Source organism: Neodiprion virginianus, chromosome 7, assembly GCF_021901495.1.
Source record: "Neodiprion virginianus isolate iyNeoVirg1 chromosome 7, iyNeoVirg1.1, whole genome shotgun sequence".
In the NCBI taxonomy this organism is placed as follows: domain Eukaryota; kingdom Metazoa; phylum Arthropoda; class Insecta; order Hymenoptera; family Diprionidae; genus Neodiprion; species Neodiprion virginianus.
Genome location: NC_060883.1, coordinates 4,866,747 through 4,885,178, shown reverse-complemented (window position 1 = coordinate 4,885,178; position 18,432 = coordinate 4,866,747). Strand labels below are relative to the sequence as shown.

Below are 18,432 nucleotides of genomic sequence, written 5' to 3'. Positions count from 1 at the left end.
ATAAACGGAAGTTTTCTGAGCGGTGTTTTTTTTTTTCAAATCTAGAAATCGACGATCTCAGCTTTCATCGCAGAAAAAAAAAAACCGATCCGAAAACCGAACAATGAGTCGAGAATCTTGGTTTCGACTCTTCGACTAAAACGTGATACATACCGTTATTTGTTTAACCCAGTGCAACGCTAATGTTTGTTAACAAATATTTGTCTTACACGTGTGGACGGTTGGTTCATACCTGTGTTCAATAATATTCTACTCAAGTTTTGTAATCGTTTTGTAAAAATAAGTTTTTCGTTATTCCAACAATATTCAAACAGTTTCTTTAACGAGACCTGTTTTAACTCAATTTTTCCAGTTACTGTAACAAATGAAATTTTTCTTGGCGTGGCCATTTATTACACTCACGCGCACACTTGCAGTTATTTTGCAGCTAAAAATGGAAAAATTAACGATCGAGATAAGCCAAGTTGGTGAACATGCGTGTTGCACACTCGTTGTTATACAGAGTTTATTGTTATACGACCGCATTGCGTTTTGCAATACGAGTTGTTGTTGAAACTCGCGTATCATGCGTAATATTACGATGCGGTTGTGGGTCGGGCGATATGGGCGGTGGCAGTTTAAATATTGATCAGGTGTTCCACGTTTCGAGTTGGTTTTAAATTTGTTCGGAACAATCGTGCTTGCGGATAATTATTCGCATATTTCTCGCTGCACAAATTCGAGTAATATTCCGTTATCAACAAATTACTACACCGCTCTCTAACGTCACGGTGATTAAACCGGATGTGCCGGAATGGAATTCATCAATTTTAATACTTCGTTGCCTGTACGTACTAGGGTGGTTCTTATCGACATATATAAACAAAAAAAATCTGGCTTAATTTCCGAGTTTTTCCGACAACTCGTAATACGCTTTCCCAAACAATCGAATTTTCATATGAAAAGACGAATGCGTTCGAAATCAAAAACAAACAGTTTGTTACTTTGAAACTGTACGTCAAAAACAAAAACAAAAAAAAAAAACGCGCCCTTTAGCTATTTTGTAGGAAACTTAATTTTCTACGAAAAAGATCTGTCGTAAAATTTTCGTAAACCTGTTATTTGTTATATCTAAAACAGTCTTCATTTTTCGCCAACAATGCGATAAATATCAGATTTACCAAAATTTTACGAGTAAATCTTTTTTTTTTCTTTTGCTGGAGCATTAAATTTCTTACCCAGTAGCCAGAAGAATTTTTATTACGATACTTGGTTTTAAAATGACCGACAGTTTTGTTGAGAAAAAAAATTTTAAACGCATACATTTATTTCATACAAAAATTCTACTGCTTGGCGAGACGTGTCAGAGTTATCGGAAAAATTCGGGCAGTTGGCCAGATTTTTTTTCTCTATATATCGCTTGTTTCGGGGGGCGGGGGAGGTGAGCGTGAAGAAATTCCGACATGACCAAAATGAGAAGCACCCTGATACGTGTAACGCACAGCTGATTTAACTTCGGAGTAAAATAAGCGATGTTTCTGCGTCACGTCGGCTGTCCTGGAGGCAAAGTGAATCAGACAGCGAAGAATATAATATGCGAATTGAAATTGGAGAGATCAAGGGCACGGATCATCCCCTAGACTTGACTCGACTGACGAGACGGGGGAAAGAAAAAAATCGCGTGCTTTCGGGCAGAAATTATAAATATTCGAATTTTCGCACGATCCAATTACGGAAAATTATGCGGTATCCATTTTCCAGCCAGGTTTTTCTTTTTCCGTCGTGGGAAAAAATGAGGGTTCATCCATCGTTGGAGCGAGATAAAAAATTCGTTTGATAAGTGACCCTAGTGTCACTTATAAGTGAAGCTTCGCTGTTCGATCGTTGCGTTTCGTGCGATTCTGAGCCTGTCTTTATCCGTGTCTTCTCATCGTCAAATTCTCACCGATCAAATGACGCACATTTGTATTTCGGCTTATTTAGTTATTGTAAGAATCGGAATAATTTCCAGGTCTTCGCTTCTCGCCTGACTTTTGTTTCGTGGGCTGAATTGACAGCGGATTCGTCGGGAATTCAGGCTTTCGTTTACACTAAGGATGATTCACGGCTACTGGAAAGATAATTCATTCGGACGACAAACGCACCCATGAGTCAATTCTCGGTTCAAGATTTAAACTGTGCTTAACGAGTGACGAAATCCTGTGAAACGACGTTCATCACGGAATGTAATTAAATTGTAACGAGGTTGATGTTGGTTAACGTTATCGTAAACGAAATGTTTGGGGAAAAATCACTGTTATCTTAATTTTACAATGAATTTTCAACAACTATTGTTTCGAAATGCATTGCACTGAGAGAAAAATTTGCGCGTATAGTTGAAAATCTGTATAGTTAGAATATTATAGTCGGGAAGATAATTTTTATAGTAGAATTCACTCAAATTATCGTTTGGCGCACTGTAAACACAACGTCAATTTTACCGTACACTTATATGTATATTATATTCGTATAGTGCGGTGAGCTCTGTTCTGTAGTCTTCGATAGTATAGAGTATGGTTAAATCAACTAATTTATAACCAACTATTTACGGCTACGTACTTAGACCACCCGAGATGATTCCTGCAACTTTTGTCATAGTTGAATGCATCGTACATAGTTTGACTCGACTTAAATACGGTTAACGCTAATACAGTAATTATTCAGACAAGATCGTACGAACATAGTTTCAACAACTGAACATGCACCGTTGAAAATATTTGAAAATCTGCGCCACATTTACAACACAAAAGTGTAGTTGAATTACAAATTTCGTGTTGTAAAGCGAATTACTGAGCATTATCAATAAATGTGCATTATAATTTTGTCATTTTGCTTAACTTAGTTGGAAACACGCGAAAGAGTGTTTTGAATTTACTTCATTGCTCAACTCGTATGGTAAAAGTTAACAAATTGCAATCTAAAATTTCCAAATTACAAATCGAGTTACGATAAGTTTGGCACGTTTACCGCACTAGTGTTTTAATATGGTCAGGTCTTCGTTATTGTACCGTTAACCATAAAACGTTTGTCAGATGTAACCATAAATTCATAGTTCGGAACAACGTAATGCAATAAGTTCTATTAACTATAAATTCGTATCCTCCCCTGAGCACAATATTTTTTTGTGAGTGCGATTGCGTTTTGTTTTGTTACGATTTACTGAACTTCAGGCAATTCCAAAATCTCGAAATAACTTTTTTTTCTCAGCACGAATCGTTACGATAACGTTAGTAACCTCGATACGACAACATGTCGGCGGTATTGAAATTGATTGAAATTAGCCAGTATCGACTATCATGCGCAGTTATTTTTATCGTCAATTCGGGAATTCAACATCAGACGATGTTAGATACACTCGACATTACAAATCTATTACACACGAGGGATTAATCACTGTTGTAATCTGGTTTACACGCGTTACTGTAACCGCATGTATTCTTTGCAATATTTTGCATTCCTTGTAAACTTTTGTGTTCTTTGTAACATTTTTTTTATTCTCTACAATCCTTTGTATTTTCTGTTATCTTCTTGCAATCTCTATGCAATCTCGGGTAATCCTTGCAATGTCTGTAATTTTCCTGCAATCCTTTGCAATCCTTGAAACCTTTGTAATTTCTTTGTAATCTGCGAAATCTGTAATCATTTGTAATTTTCCTGCAATCTTTTGCAATCCCTGAAATCTTTGTAATTTCCTTGTAATCCCGTAATTGCCGCAATATTTTGCGATCGTTGCACTTTTTGTAATTATTTGTAATCCGTACAATGTGCGCAACCGTTTGCAATCACGTTGTAATCTTTCTGTTAATCCCCGTACCTCTTTGTAATTTTTGCACATTTCTCATTGCAATTACTGTAGTCGTTTGTAATCGCTTGTAACGTTTTGTAATCCTGCCGTAATGTTTGTAACTTTCCCGCAATCTTGGAACTTTTTTTTTTCAAGATTCGCGATATTATTTCTCGGCTTTTTTCCCGCTAAGAAATTCCCACAGCTGAAAATCAATGCGCGTGCGAATAAAGTAACACAGAGGGGAGGAATTTTTTCAATTTCTGTTTCTGGGTTTCTCTTTTCTCGTTTACATCGCGAGATTGCCGCCGTTGATAGATAAAGGGCGAAAACACTCATCATATTCACCCTCGGGATAAAAAAAAAAAAAAAACGGCATTTGTGCCCAACAATTGGATTTTTTCTTTTTTCCTTTTCTTTTTCCTTTGCATTATCATGCAAACGTGCGTGTGTATCTGATTATACAAATTTTTGCAATTTGCGTAGGCCGTGTAGTGTGTTGTTCGAAACGACCACATATTCCGGTACCTGGTTTTTCCACTTATTCATGTGAATTCAAAGTTGTGTGAACAATGCATTCCGAGCTCTTCGCGTACATATTAATACACAACGTATAGATTCAACGTTTCAGCCTTTATTTCTCGTATAATGCAGGCATTCCACCGACTGCAAGCGGATGTGATGCGTGTTGAAGAATCATCTTGAGACGGCTCGAGGTCGTTGCTTTGATTCTCTTCGAATTGATTATCGATAACGGACTAACTTGGACCACAAATTTTATGCTTTTTACCGCATACTTACACCTATCGTGGTTGATCATTTTTCTTGTAGATTTGCCACGTATTGCTTGGAATTTTTAACCACGTAACAACGTTCGTCAAATCGACAGCTGATACATTTTTTTATACTTCGAAATCATCGTTCTCTAATAACGATCGAAACCACTGACATTTTTTTCACACAACGAAAAAGTTTTCTTCGTCTTATCGGTGCGCGGAAAACAAAATGGTTTAGTAACGTCCAAGAAAAGGTTTGGCACCACAAACTCATAGATTTTGTTGCGATTGCGAAATCAGATCCGCGCAGTGAAATCATTTTGTAAAGATTGAAAAGTGATTGTTTTATTGTTGTAACTGAAAAAATTATCGTTTGATTGTAATTTACGCTGCACGAATTAAGCGCCGCATCAAACAAGGACGAAGAAAAATGCGATTGCGAATCGACTGGCTGATTCAATTGTATCGGATCACGAATGATTTAGTTCTGCCGATTATACTTGACCGATGCCTGGAACTCCTCCTAATAACTGCTAATCTTACTTCTCTCGCGTGAAAGGATTTTCAACGCGTCACAGAAAGTATTTTGCCACTTCATAAAAAAATTTTGTAGACCTGCGATGTAACGTATTATTCGATCGCGGTAATCGATTAATAGCTCTCGTGATTTACTAAATTTGACTAATCTTTATCCACCGAATAGATTTAGCGAACCGTACGAAGCGATTCAGTCGAATCCACCAGAGGGTATTCAATATTTTTTTAATACCACGAAAAAAGTATTATTTCATCGATTCTGCCATTCACGACGTACGACTACAAATTGACTTCTTTTTCAAAAAGAAAAAAAAAAAAGCAAACACTTTTCTCTGAACGTAACGTATTGTAGCATAGATGGATTCCATTCCACGGTTTCAATATTTCTGGTATTTCATAGCTTGTTCCGCTTCACGGTTTGCCTTGTTTTTGGTACGAGTTACAAGGTAATATATCTTTCTTGCAACAAGGTCGCGATGATCAGAGAAATCGGCAATCGATATCCTGGCTCTAAAATTGCCGTTATTTTTGCATCCGTCATGGATCAGCTTTTAAGTTTTCTCGAGTGCTTCGAAGCTATGGTTTTTTAAACCGCGATCGGGTGCTTATCCAAATCCTGATTCATCGTCGTCCCTGGAATAAAGCTCAGCTTTCAATATTGCAACTGGGATTATTTACACGTTATTTTTACCAGTCTTTTCTTTTAGTTTCTTGCAATTCGATATCAATTCGCGTTCCTCATGGATGGATACTCGTTCAATTCCCACGGAAGGAATGACTCGAGTGTAGGAAGTGAATTGAGGCCAGACTCCGACGATCGATACCCACCGGTAGATCATCACTATCGATCACACAAAACGAGCAGTATTTTTACCCTTCGGCGATATCACAAACCGTCGAATTGGTGAAAGCAAATATCGATTTCTCATTTTATTTTATTTCATTTTTCTCTCTTATAGATCGAGTAACAGCTAGGTTATAAATCATTCCGCGAATTAAGATCATTTAACGTACAAGCAGTCGCAGGTATTTGGAAAAAAAAATTGATCCCCGTGCACTTTAAACAACGTGTCAAAGAATTTGGTCAAATACAAACATTGACTTGTGATAATGAACAAATGATGAATAATTAATATATATACGGTACACGAAAATTGCCTTAGAATTTATTTGAAGTATCGAGTAATCTTCGTGTGCGTACAATTTATCGGCGTTACCAACTACTCGTGATGTTTATTCAGGCGTACGTATATTAGGCTCAAGTATGACTGACTCCTGTTCTTCGCATCATTCCGGATCTTCTATTTACTATGTCACATCTAGGGATATCTGCGAATAAAAAATGATCAAGTCCACAACGACGGAATGTCTGTGACACGACGGACGTTGAAGTACATATTTGCATAGACGAGGTTAGGCTCTTGGCTCTGGTCACACCCATCTGGTAAATCCAGGTTTTTCACAAGTGTGAAACGACGAGAAAACAAGCGAGAGAGTGAGAGCGAGAGAGATATACATATATATCTTATCAACCGTACGTAAATTAAAAATCAAAAATTACACCGAATGACTTTTCATTTAGAGTCAATCTCCCATTTAACTCGAAATCTGGTTGGTATCCTATTCTTGATTCTAAAAATCTTACGCAAAAGTGATTTCTGTACTTTCGTTTACTGTGTACTAGAGTGAAACTCGAGAGTAAATACAAACAGGGAAACAGAAAATGAAAAGCGGAAGCTTGTTCAGGGAAGTATCAAAGAGAGGAAGAAGAGGTTTCATATGGCACAAAGAATAAACACGGAATGTTAAATAAATTTCGTAAGAAATATTGTTTAGTTCGTTGTAATAAAACGGTGATTTTTTTCATTATTTTTGTGCTTTTTTTTTATGGTTAAACCTTGCGTTTTGCAAGAACAATGTACGTAATGGAGGGAAATGGAAGTCATTTTTGGATTCGGTACACTCGAAAACATGACATTCAGCAAAAACGTCCCATACTGAGAGAAATATTTATTTCCGGTTACCTGTCAGTCCTTGACTATTTTCATTTTTTTACCACAATCGACAACATATAGTTCTTGGTAGAAAATGAAAATTAGTTTTCTAGCTGTTATATTTTCTTGCAACCGTTGCGAAAATTTAACGCTCGCGCGAGAATAAATTGACGTTAAAGCCTTGTTTAACTAAAAAAGTAGAGTAAACCTCAGAAACTGATTTCGCGTTGCAATAACCAAAAAAGGATCGACGATAGCGCAAAATGTTTACGCTCACCTCGTTTTTCGTAATTCCAACAATATTCAAACAGTTTTTTTTAACGATACCTGTTTTGCTCAATTTTTCTAGTTACTATACTGTAACAAATGAAATCTTTCTCAGTGCATGCAGGTGAAAAAAAAATTGTAATTTTTTTCTCCCCGACCTGTGTAATCAGACAAACCGTTTTGAATTCCAGATATCAAGTACAGCTACGTGGTCGATCAGCAGCCGATTGGGAGGCTGCTGTTTCGTCAGTTCTGCCAGAACAAGAAGCCATCCTACCACCGTTACAATCTGTTCTTGGACGAGATCGAGAAGTACGAGATAGAGATGGACGAGAATCGATCGGAGGTCGGAAAAGAGCTGTTCGAGCACTACCTGAAGCACGAGGCTTCGGACGTCGTGGACGTGCTGAACGACGCGCTTATAACCCAATGCGAGGAGCGTCTGAGTCTTGGGAACAGGGAGCTCTTCGACGAGATATCCCAGAAAGTGAAGGACTTCCTTGCCGGGGAACCGTTCTCCGCGTTCCTGACTAGCTTCTACTTCTACCGGTACCTTCAATGGAAGTGGCTCGAGAGCCAGCCGGTCACCTACAAGACCTTCCGCATGTACCGAGTCCTGGGTAAGGGTGGTTTCGGCGAGGTCTGCGCCTGCCAGGTTAGAGCCACGGGGAAGATGTACGCCTGCAAGAAACTCGAGAAGAAGCGTATCAAGAAACGGAAGGGCGAGGCGATGGTACTTGTCGAGAAGAACATACTCCAGAAGATAAACTCCAAGTTCGTTGTGTCTCTGGCCTACGCCTACGCGACCAAGGACGCCCTCTGCCTCGTCCTGACCATCATGAACGGCGGTGACTTGAAGTTTCACATATACAACATGGGCGGCGATCCGGGCTTCGATGTGAACCGGGCCAGGTTCTACGCCGCGGAAGTCGTCTGCGGTCTCGACCACCTTCACCTTCAAGGCATCGTTTACCGCGACTGCAAGCCCGAGAATATACTCCTCGACGATCACGGGCACGTAAGGATTTCCGACCTTGGACTAGCGGTCGAGATCATGGAGGGTGACATGGTCAAGGGTAGAGTTGGAACCGTCGGCTACATGGCTCCCGAGGTCATCGACAACGAGAAGTACACCTATTCGCCGGACTGGTTCAGCTTCGGGTGCCTTTTGTACGAGATGATCGAAGGCCAGGCACCGTTCAGGGCCCGGAAGGAGAAGGTGAAACGCGAGGAGGTCGACCGCAGGGTCAAGGAGGACCAGGAGAAGTACTCGCACAAGTTTACGGAGGAGGCGAAAAGCCTCTGTCAGCAGTTGCTTAAAAAGAATCCCAAGTCAAGGCTCGGCTCGAAATGCGGAAGGCATGGATCCAAGGAGGTCAAACTTCACAGCTTCTTCCAGTGTCTGAATTGGAAGAGGGTTGAAGCTGGGATGTGGGAACCGCCTTTCGTGCCTGACGTGAGTACATCCTTTTACGAAACGGGATAAGGGTCCTTTTCTTTTCTCAACCTAGTTTGCTTGCAATCGAGTCCATCCTGGTATAACCACTTTCGTGGAAATCCCCGGAAAGTCACGGGAATTTTAGAAATGTCTTAAATAACTGTCAACGAAAGTACCAGAGGTGTGTACTTCAACGATTTTTTCATTCTGCGACGAGGGGTTTATCACTCGTGAAATTTGACGCACGCTTTTCCGGAAACCTTTCTAAATCCCTTGAAATCTTCTGTAATCTTCGAAATCTTCTGAAATCTTATGAAATCTCTTGATAATATCTTCAGAAATATTTTGAAATCTCTTGACAATATCTTTAGAAATTTTTTGAAATCGCTGAGATCTCTTGCAGGTCTTTGAAATTTGCTTGAAGTCTGTTTAAATCTTTGAAATTTTTGAAATCTCTGAAATTTTATTTATTTATTTTTTTATTAATCTTGAAATCCCACGTAGTCTCTTGTAATCTTTTGAAATCCCTTCAAATCTCTGAAATCTTTTGAAGTCTTTTGAAATCATCTGAAATCTCTTGCAATCCTTTGTAAATTTGTTGAAGTCTGTTGAAATCTTTGAAGTTTCTGAAATTTTTTTTGTTTTATTTTTTTTTCAACCTTTTGAAATCCCGCGTAGTCTCTTACGATCTTTTGAAATACTTTCATATCTCTAAAATCTTTTGAAGTTTTTGTAATCTTGAAACAAGGTGTACATCAAATCGATGCGCAATCAACCCCTCGTTCTGCGATATGTTTTACAGCATCGAAAAATATAGTGTGCTTATATTTTTTTACGTGCCAAATACGACGCGCGAAGGGTAAAAATCACCTATAAAGTTTGGCACCAAAAATCGAAAATTTTTCGATAATGATGCAACTTTTTTCTACAAACCGAATTCAGCATCAACAAACGATAATGTCTGCAGTTTTTTTATCCTCCGAGAAAGAAATTTCAGATGGTTTTTACTCACAAAAACAGTCAAATTGGCACGTATGAAAATATGCGCTGAATCTTATTTGATCTACTGAAACACGTCGGAGTGTAGAGAAAATCCACAAATCACGTTTCTCGTTTAGTATAGAAATCAGTGTTGAACAACGACTCTTCTCGACGTATTTAAAAATTTACCCAATCGGTAATGACACCTTGCAGCCGCATGCCGTTTACGCTAAGGACGTTCTGGACATCGAGCAATTCTCCACTGTCAAGGGTGTCAACTTGGACGCAACCGACGACACTTTTTACAGCAAATTCAACACCGGGAGTGTCTCGATTCCGTGGCAGAACGAGGTAAGAAAGACATTTAGTTACGGTCGTAAGAAATAAAATAGCCGAACTAATAAAGATGTCGTTATATATCGTTCCGCATTATTCACGGTTTCGCATCACGTAGAAAACTTCATCAAACATTTTTAGGAAACTCTTTTCAAGAAATGTATTTCTTCTCTGAGAAAAATTTTCATCCGAAATTCATGGGTTTTACAAACTTTTTATAACGTTACGCAGAGTTTTTCCGTAGATTTCGTGCAACTCGACGGGTTTTTATGGATTCCATCGAGACCTCATGAATTTCAACCGACATCAAAGAGTTGTGCGTTACAGTACATTGCACGTGTATTCGACAGGCATCATTTTGCAGACCCTAAATTTTTCACGAGTCGACGTCAAAAGAATAACTCAAGTGTTCGCTATTTGTATAATCCGAGTGTTTTATCAAAAATCGTTACGTCAACTTTTCAAAGCATCCCTCTACGAGAACGTAAAATAATATGCATTGTCTTCAATTTTTTTTCTTTTTTTTTTTTTTGTTCATTGTTGTTGTACAGTCCACATTTCAGAGTCTCGAAAGTAATAAAAATTTCTTGATTCATGCATGTGATGTCGGAGTAAAAATAGTAATATAAAAATTGTTCAAAATTCGAACTGTCAGTAACAGTGATAAGGAATCTCTCAATCAATACTCTTTGGGTAACTTTGCACACTTCTTGAGTACCTTGTATTTCTCATTGACTGTGTTGTTCTTCCGAGCCACGAAAGCAGAGTGAGATATTATTTTCGTACGATCCAAACTGAGTTTTATCGAGAGTTAAAATACCCATTCGCAAAACAAATTCCTCGAACACTGTGCGGGGTTTAAAAATCTTCGAAGATCGAGATTTATAGTAATCTTATATTTGCAATACCGTGGAACATCTGCGAAACTCAAGTGGTTACAAGTACTTTATCGATGCCTGTAGGCGATTTACTACGGACGTCATCTCGCGTAAGAAGTCATTATGACTATGCGTATATATATATAAAAAATAAAAAAAAAAAAAATAAAAAACCACGAAACTAAAACCAGTTGTGAACACGTAGTAATCAAGAAATTTGAAAGTTGAAGTATGGCGTCAAGTAAATGTTTATATGGAGTGAAAAAAAAAAAAAATTATTGCAGCGCGTATAACCGGGAGAATTGACCTCCCATCTAATCATAATCTCAAAACCACAGGCAGCGAGAAAAATAAGCGTATTGACGTCAACGGAAACTGAATTTTATCGCAATCTTAACACGGGAAACGTGAGCGCGTAGTTTTTAAAAAGATTTCTTAAAACGATTCGTGTTACCGCGAACGAAATTATACGCATTGTAATGAATGGATTTTTTTTTTTTTTCTCTATGTGACTCCATTGTCGCCTGAGGTCCTTTTGTAGAGTTTCAATCCGTACCGCAATTCAGAACCAGATGTCTCTTCGCATCGGGTTTGCTTTTTGTACGTACAATAAGAGACAGAAGTTGCGCGTTACAATAAGTAGAAGCTGTATAAAGCTCTAGCTCCGGTGTTTGTGACGTGACGTAGCATTGATTCTTTACTTTTCACCTAACTGCGATACATCCCTATTGTACGAACATATAAATCGACCGATTGTTCCACTCGGTGTGGCGATGCTGCAGTCTTCACGTCAATACCAATTTCCGTATCCTTTCTTTTCGCAGATGATTGAGACCGAATGCTTCAAGGAGTTGAACGTTCTGGGACCAGACAACACCCCGACTCCGGATCTCCTGATCAATCATTCGCCACCTAGCAACGAGAACAGAGGATGCTTTCCGTTTCGAAGAAAGGTAGGGAACCGAATCATTCGAGTCCCGCCAGTCTCCTCACGTTACAGAAAGGAAATGTTTTTAATGGAAAATGTCCTCATGTTGGCGCCATTTTATCACCACGTAACCTAAGTTTTTTTGTTTTAATGGAAACGGATGGTAATTTTTGAGGTTTCACATTACTCATGTCTATTAAACATAATCAATAGTTTATCCGTTCTACCATCCACGTACGAAAAAACACTGTCAACGGTCACCGGTCAACCTGGTTGCATTAGTTCAATTTTTTTCCACCAGATGACGCATTGCAAATTTATAATCGTATTACTCGCCTTGTCCACTTTTGCCACTTTTCCTCTCGCATACCGATTTTCAATACCGAATAGATATCTATGCAGATTGTATGGGTTCGGGTTCTGGAATTCAGAAGACACCATCTGGTGGCAGTGAAATATGTCACAGTAATTGGGTCGTATTTAATTATAAAAGCAGTTTTTTATCGTACATTTTATGCCACACACATGCAATGCAACAAAATAAACGTCCGTTAGCTTGCACGGTATTTGCTGTGCCTTGATACGCGTGAAATTCAACTAAAAGAATCAGCTGACTAATTACTTCCGACACCATTTTGTCCCAACGACGACCGTGCGACCATGCTAGATAATTATGTTGTTATCTTGAATGTTTTTCCGTTGTACAAAACCTCAGAGCGGATGTAACAAAGATTATGAGAGTAGGTGTTTGCATGTCGCAAAAACTGTCTACATTTCTCGCTCTCTAATATCATTCGATAGATCTCTTGATTACCGACTCTTGATTGGCACTTTATAGCTGTGTATTCTGGACAAATATCCCCTCGATTGTCGAGACTAAGGGTGTTGCTTGTATATTTCAGAAGAAGCAAAGCGCCAGGACCCGTGAAATACCCGTCTCCGAGTGTTATCTTCTCGAGCTATCTCAGAACCAGATCTCGGAGATGCCGGCCAGCTGATCCCGGATGAATTCGGGATTATTGGAAACATCGACACCGTCGGCTCGCCGGCACCCGCGTTGCTGCCTCTAACTATATTAGGCGGGGAAATAGTAAGTCTCGGACCCAGCGCGGCGCGGCGCGGCGCCCTGTTGCAAGTCGAAATAACAGCACTATTGGTAAAGTGCACGCTGGGTAATCCATACATCATACCAACTACGAAGACGGTTCCACGTCTCGACGGACACCGATATCAAGACCATACGCGACGTTGCCAAAAGGACACTTCGAACAACAAGGAACGATGCCAGGCGCCAATGGAACAGAAAAAAAACAAACAACTACCGTTGTCTTTGGTACAAAACATCCTCAGGCCGGATTGAACCGGGCTTGTAGAGTTCACTGACATTAATTTACTCTAATTAACGGTAAAACAAATGAATAATCGCAAGAGGAAACGAATGAGTGATGACAAAGACCGATAGAGCAGCTCTCAAATTATCTTGTCAAAAAAAAAAAAAAGAAGAAATTACGTGACGAATAATATTTTTCTATCGTACGATGTATTTCTCTCCATTTTTTTTTTTTTTTTTTTAACCATCAAAAGACGCCATCTGGTAGCAGGAAGCTTATTACTTCTAATAGGTCTGTATTTGATTGTGAAAGTTATTTTTTAACCGGTATTATTCCCTTTATCAACTTAATGTAACAAAAGAAAAGTGTAATCATTTGCACGGAGATTTTTAATGCCCGTTTGTATTCGTACTATTGACCTAAAACCATCAGCTGATAAGCCAGTTGCGGCGCCATATTGCTTTAGCCACACCCATTATTTTTTGGGATTCCAGATTTGAGAGCGTTATTTCTGTGCTTGGAATATCACGAACGATATTCATTGTTGCGCCACTGTCTTTCAGATATTTGCACCAACAACTCTTCCCTCTCTCTGACTTCCCATTTTTCAAATAACCGTTACCTCGCGGTTGAAAGAAGACTGCGAAAACCGCGATCTCGGATTCTTTCGAAGTCCAGATAAAAACTTACTATGCAAATGAATGATGATCATCGCCCGAACCGCGGCATTTAACGGCCCTACGAATCAAGCCAATCAATTAAAAACAGAACGTATTTTCGCACATTCACCTCGTTAATATGGATAAATTCTGACGTCGGAATGCCATTTAATGTGATCAAGTATCCAGCTGTAATAATCGCACTTATATATAATATATTTGTTCGTATAAAAATTGAAGGTCTGAAAAACTCAAATTAGTCATTTAAGGCTTTCTTCACGAGAGACAATTAGATAATAAGTTTAGAATAGCGTTAATTTTGAAACGTAAATATTGTTATTTCTCAGGCCATTTGCGGATACTGAAGAGTCGCATGCCGATGCGTTTCTGCCGGTCGAACGACTTTTGGAACTGACCAATTGCTGAATTTCATCTCCAACAGTAGTAAATGAGAATTATAAACACCGACTGATTCGTTCAAAATAATACAAGGTGATAATCTCGTAGCTGCAGCTTCAGCGAAAGTTAGTATCTTGAAAAAGAGCGATCAGTTTTTCAATCTCTCTAACTTTCGTCTTCGATGGACAGTTTTCACAGTTAAATATCTAATCTGGGTTTGACGTTGCAGACGAAACTTTGATCCGTTCGAAAGTTGAATTAGAAAAACTACGAATCGTGGTCAGTTCCCAAAAGCGGCTTTTTCGACGGAGGCAAAACCGAGTCTTGTGCGTACGCTGAGAATTATAATTATAAAGACATAGCTCTCTTAAGTTAAATGGTCAAGAGATTGCAATAGCTTTTAAGATTTAATACCAACGGTACTACGAAAACAATTTTGAATCTCATACCTTTTTCTATTACGTGACTTTCTCAAGTTATTTTACCGTTGTGTTATTACAGAAAGTAGTTTAATGCACACTTTAAGATTATTACTTCATCATTGAAAATTAGCAATGTCAACATTGGATTCATCAAACGCATTCTATTATGTAAAAAAAAAAGCCAAAGCACCATTCAAAATGCCATTTTGGCTTTCACACCGAACAGTCGGACCTCAAAGATCGTACAATCTAAAGTTTACCGCTTTTTTACGGTGACTTGTTGTAGCTATTATCTTATTTCGCATATGGTTGCCCAAAAATTGCTACTGTAATTAAAACTTGAACTGTTCGATATCAGAGATGAAAAACAATTTCATAGTCCATTTTATTATGCCTGGGAACTTTGCAATAGAAGTCTTGAGTTATATTAATAAAAACCTATACAGGGGAAATAAGCAAGAGGCATAAGATGTTTAATGTTTAATTTTTTTTTTTTTTTTTTTCCCCCTTCCAATCGGAAACGGAGTCGTAAAAAAATCATTAAAATTCAATCAAAATAACGAGTGATTTGTGAACTTGAAGTGCAGTTTAATCTTCGAGAATTTTTTGAATTGTTTCAATGTACAAATTAATGACGAAAGAAATTTATTATTTATTCGAAACTAATGACTAGCGCATCCTCTAGGATTTGATATAAATATGACAGATATTTTTATTATTATTTATGATTAATTAAAGCATCAGTTTGACTATTGCCTACTGATAGTATACGTTGCTGGCAATTTTTTTTTTTTTTTCTTTTCTACTGCAAATTTAGTTTTTCCTCGCGGCTTACCTGCCAGGTATATGAAATATAGACCGAAATATGCCAAACTATTACTATTATTATTATTATTGTTGTTATTGTTATTATTATCATCATTATCATCATTATAGTTATACAATATGCATTAGTCGAAAATACAAATTCTAAAAATTTACATCGAATGCCAAAAAATTTAGGAAAATTGTGAATATTTCGTAAATAAAGAAACTCACGAAGGAACATTCAAAGCATTTGACAACGTGTGTCGCGTACACGAGAAAACTGAACGACATTTCATTTAACGTACCTTAAAATATTGGCGTGCGTACAAGAAGGGATCTACTTCGAAGTATCCTATAGTACCTCATTAAAGAATTGTATTATACGACAGTGATGAATCGAATTGTATGAAAAGAAGGATGTGTCTAACAAGGTGATTAGGGTTAGAATGCATTCTTGATCTTGAATATTATAATATACGTTATAGATATTTTTTTTTCCCCCCTGTTTACTGTAGTTTCTTCTACCGGCCTCCTATACTATTGAGATACTCCGCGCACAAGGTTTAACTGTGTATTAGTGATATAAATTATATACATACATATATATATATATAAAAAAAATACACTCACGCACTTACCACTCACACACACAAAATAATTTAATTTTATTCGATTAATTTAACTGTTAAGCTCGAATCGAATAACTGTGTACATCTGTCTCGAGACACGGACGATTATTTTATAAAATTGACGTGTTTACTCAAAACAGAAGAAGAATTAGGGAAAAGTAACGTGAAACGTTGCAAAATGAAAAAGCGTACGGTGCAATTTCTTTTTATTATTGTTGTTTTTATTATTATTTTCTTTCTTTCGATTTTTTTTTTTCTCTCTCATATCATTCAATTTTATTTCTGTTGAAATTATTTAAAAAAAAAAAAAACGTGTGTATATTTTTATCAATCGTTAATATTAATAAGTACTACGTACGCGCTGATTGTTTTTGCCCATTTTGATTAAGGATTTACTTTATTTTTTTAATACGAGAAGGACGAGAGTGCGTGCATGCTTTGTATTATGCGACTCGTAAAAAATCGCTTAGGATCTTACATTAGACGTGTGTGTTTTGTGAAATCCACATAAACCCCATATAGGAAGAAAGAATTGTTGCTAATGGATATATGAAAATTGTGAAACCCGAGTTCCGTCGGTAATGTTAAAATTGTAAATAACGAGCATGATGAATTAGTGTTTGACGTGAGAAGTACGAGTAAAAAATAAAAGTTATAAAAAAAAAAAAGAAGAGAAAAAGAAAAAAAAATATGGAAACAATAATAATCATAATAATCAATAATAAAATAAAAACAATTTACGATTAACCGAACGTGTGTCTCTTGCTCAAATTCTATGATTTATACTTTTGAATGAATTTAAATTTAACAATTTAATATTGATTGCGAAGGATAAAAAAAATAATATCACAGGAATCTCCGTAAAAATATTCAAAACTTCGTGTCACAACGTTTTTGTTTTTTTTTTTTTTATTATTCTCTGTTTCGCGGGTTATTAATTTTTGAAATATTTACAATTTTGTCAGAACGTTATTAACGGATTATACGTTTATATATATACACACACATTTGCAAGGGTATATATACATGTATCTGATCAATTATTCACGGGTCAACCAAATATCATTCCACTTCCGTGTCTGTCTGTCCGCCTGTCTGTTTTTTTTTTTTTTTTTTTGTCCGTTTTGCCTGTCTATGTATGTTTGTATGTTAATTATTTGTATGTTATTATAAAATTAGGAAAATCATGCTCGTTGAAATATTCAGCGGGAATTTAGTGCGGGTCATTGTATAATTGTACGCGAAAGATAACGAACAATCGACGTGGGAAAAAAAGAAAGAAAAATTTTGGTAAATCAAAGAAAAAGATGGAAAAAAAAAACAAACGAATGAATAACAATTTTACTGTACATACATATAATAAGCGAAGAGAGTAGAGATTTGAAATAGGTAACATTATGGATTGAAGAGTCTTTAAAATTACTAAAAATAATAATAATAATAGTAATAATAATAATAATAATAATAATAAAACACATGTGAAACGACACGCGATATTGAATTTATTACGTAGATATTTATTTCTGATTATAATTAATTGTATCTAACATTAAAAGACAAGCTTTCAAAACACCAACGTGCACGAAAATCGTGTTTAATTTTAGCTGGTAATGGAAAATTGTCTGAGTAAGAAATTTGAGGGTGGAATAGAAAATTGAACGAGAAGAGGGGTTGAATAATAAAACTACGGGATGGTTGAAATGAACGGCAAATTTTTATAAATTTTCTCTGCTTACCGTCTATATACTCAATCCGTTATATCTGTCATTTATTTATTACGTTCCCGCACCCTTGGATTTCTAGTAACTATTATTTTGTCATCGATTTCTTCTTTTCACACGATTGTTGACTCTCATAGGTGTAAACATGTTTTATATACATATACATACATCTCTCTATATTATAAAAATATCTCGCGTCAGAAATCCAGCCCTTCCTTCCACCACCCGTCCTTCCCTTCACTGTCGCCACATTTACACCTATGCAGATTCAACCCTTTGTCCTACTCTCCACGCCACTCGATATATGGCCGCAAAGAATTCGAGGCTGAATTTCGGGGTAAAAATGCTCGAAGATTCGATATTTATCGCATTCACTTCGTAGAGTCTTTACGGTGTTTCTTGATTTTGAAACGGGGGATCTTTGACTCGATTCAACTTCGAGGCTTGTGTGAAATTTTCAAAGGGTGCGGACAAAAATCAGGGTCCCTCAGACGGTTCGACGACCAGCGGAAAACGAACCGTCGAAT

General features: G+C 37.3%; 1 protein-coding gene across 7 annotated transcripts in view; it reads left to right on the top strand.

Moving 5' to 3' along the window:
- Positions 1 to 16,927, top strand: part of LOC124308466 (G protein-coupled receptor kinase 2) — a 31,794-nt gene extending 14,867 nt beyond the window's left edge. For 6 of the 7 annotated variants that reach the window (XM_046771201.1, XM_046771198.1, XM_046771199.1 and 3 more), the window contains 4 exons: positions 7,568 to 8,832; positions 10,009 to 10,146; positions 11,834 to 11,962; positions 12,840 to 16,927. In XM_046771201.1, coding sequence (XP_046627157.1) covers positions 7,568 to 8,832; positions 10,009 to 10,146; positions 11,834 to 11,962; positions 12,840 to 12,935 — 1,628 coding nt within the window. In that variant the 3' untranslated portion in view covers positions 12,936 to 16,927. Of the gene's footprint in view, positions 1 to 7,567; positions 8,833 to 9,932; positions 10,147 to 11,833; positions 11,963 to 12,839 lie in introns of those variants that run through there. The other variant, XM_046771204.1, reaches the window with a different exon arrangement.
- Positions 16,928 to 18,432: the final 1,505 nt, after the last annotated feature.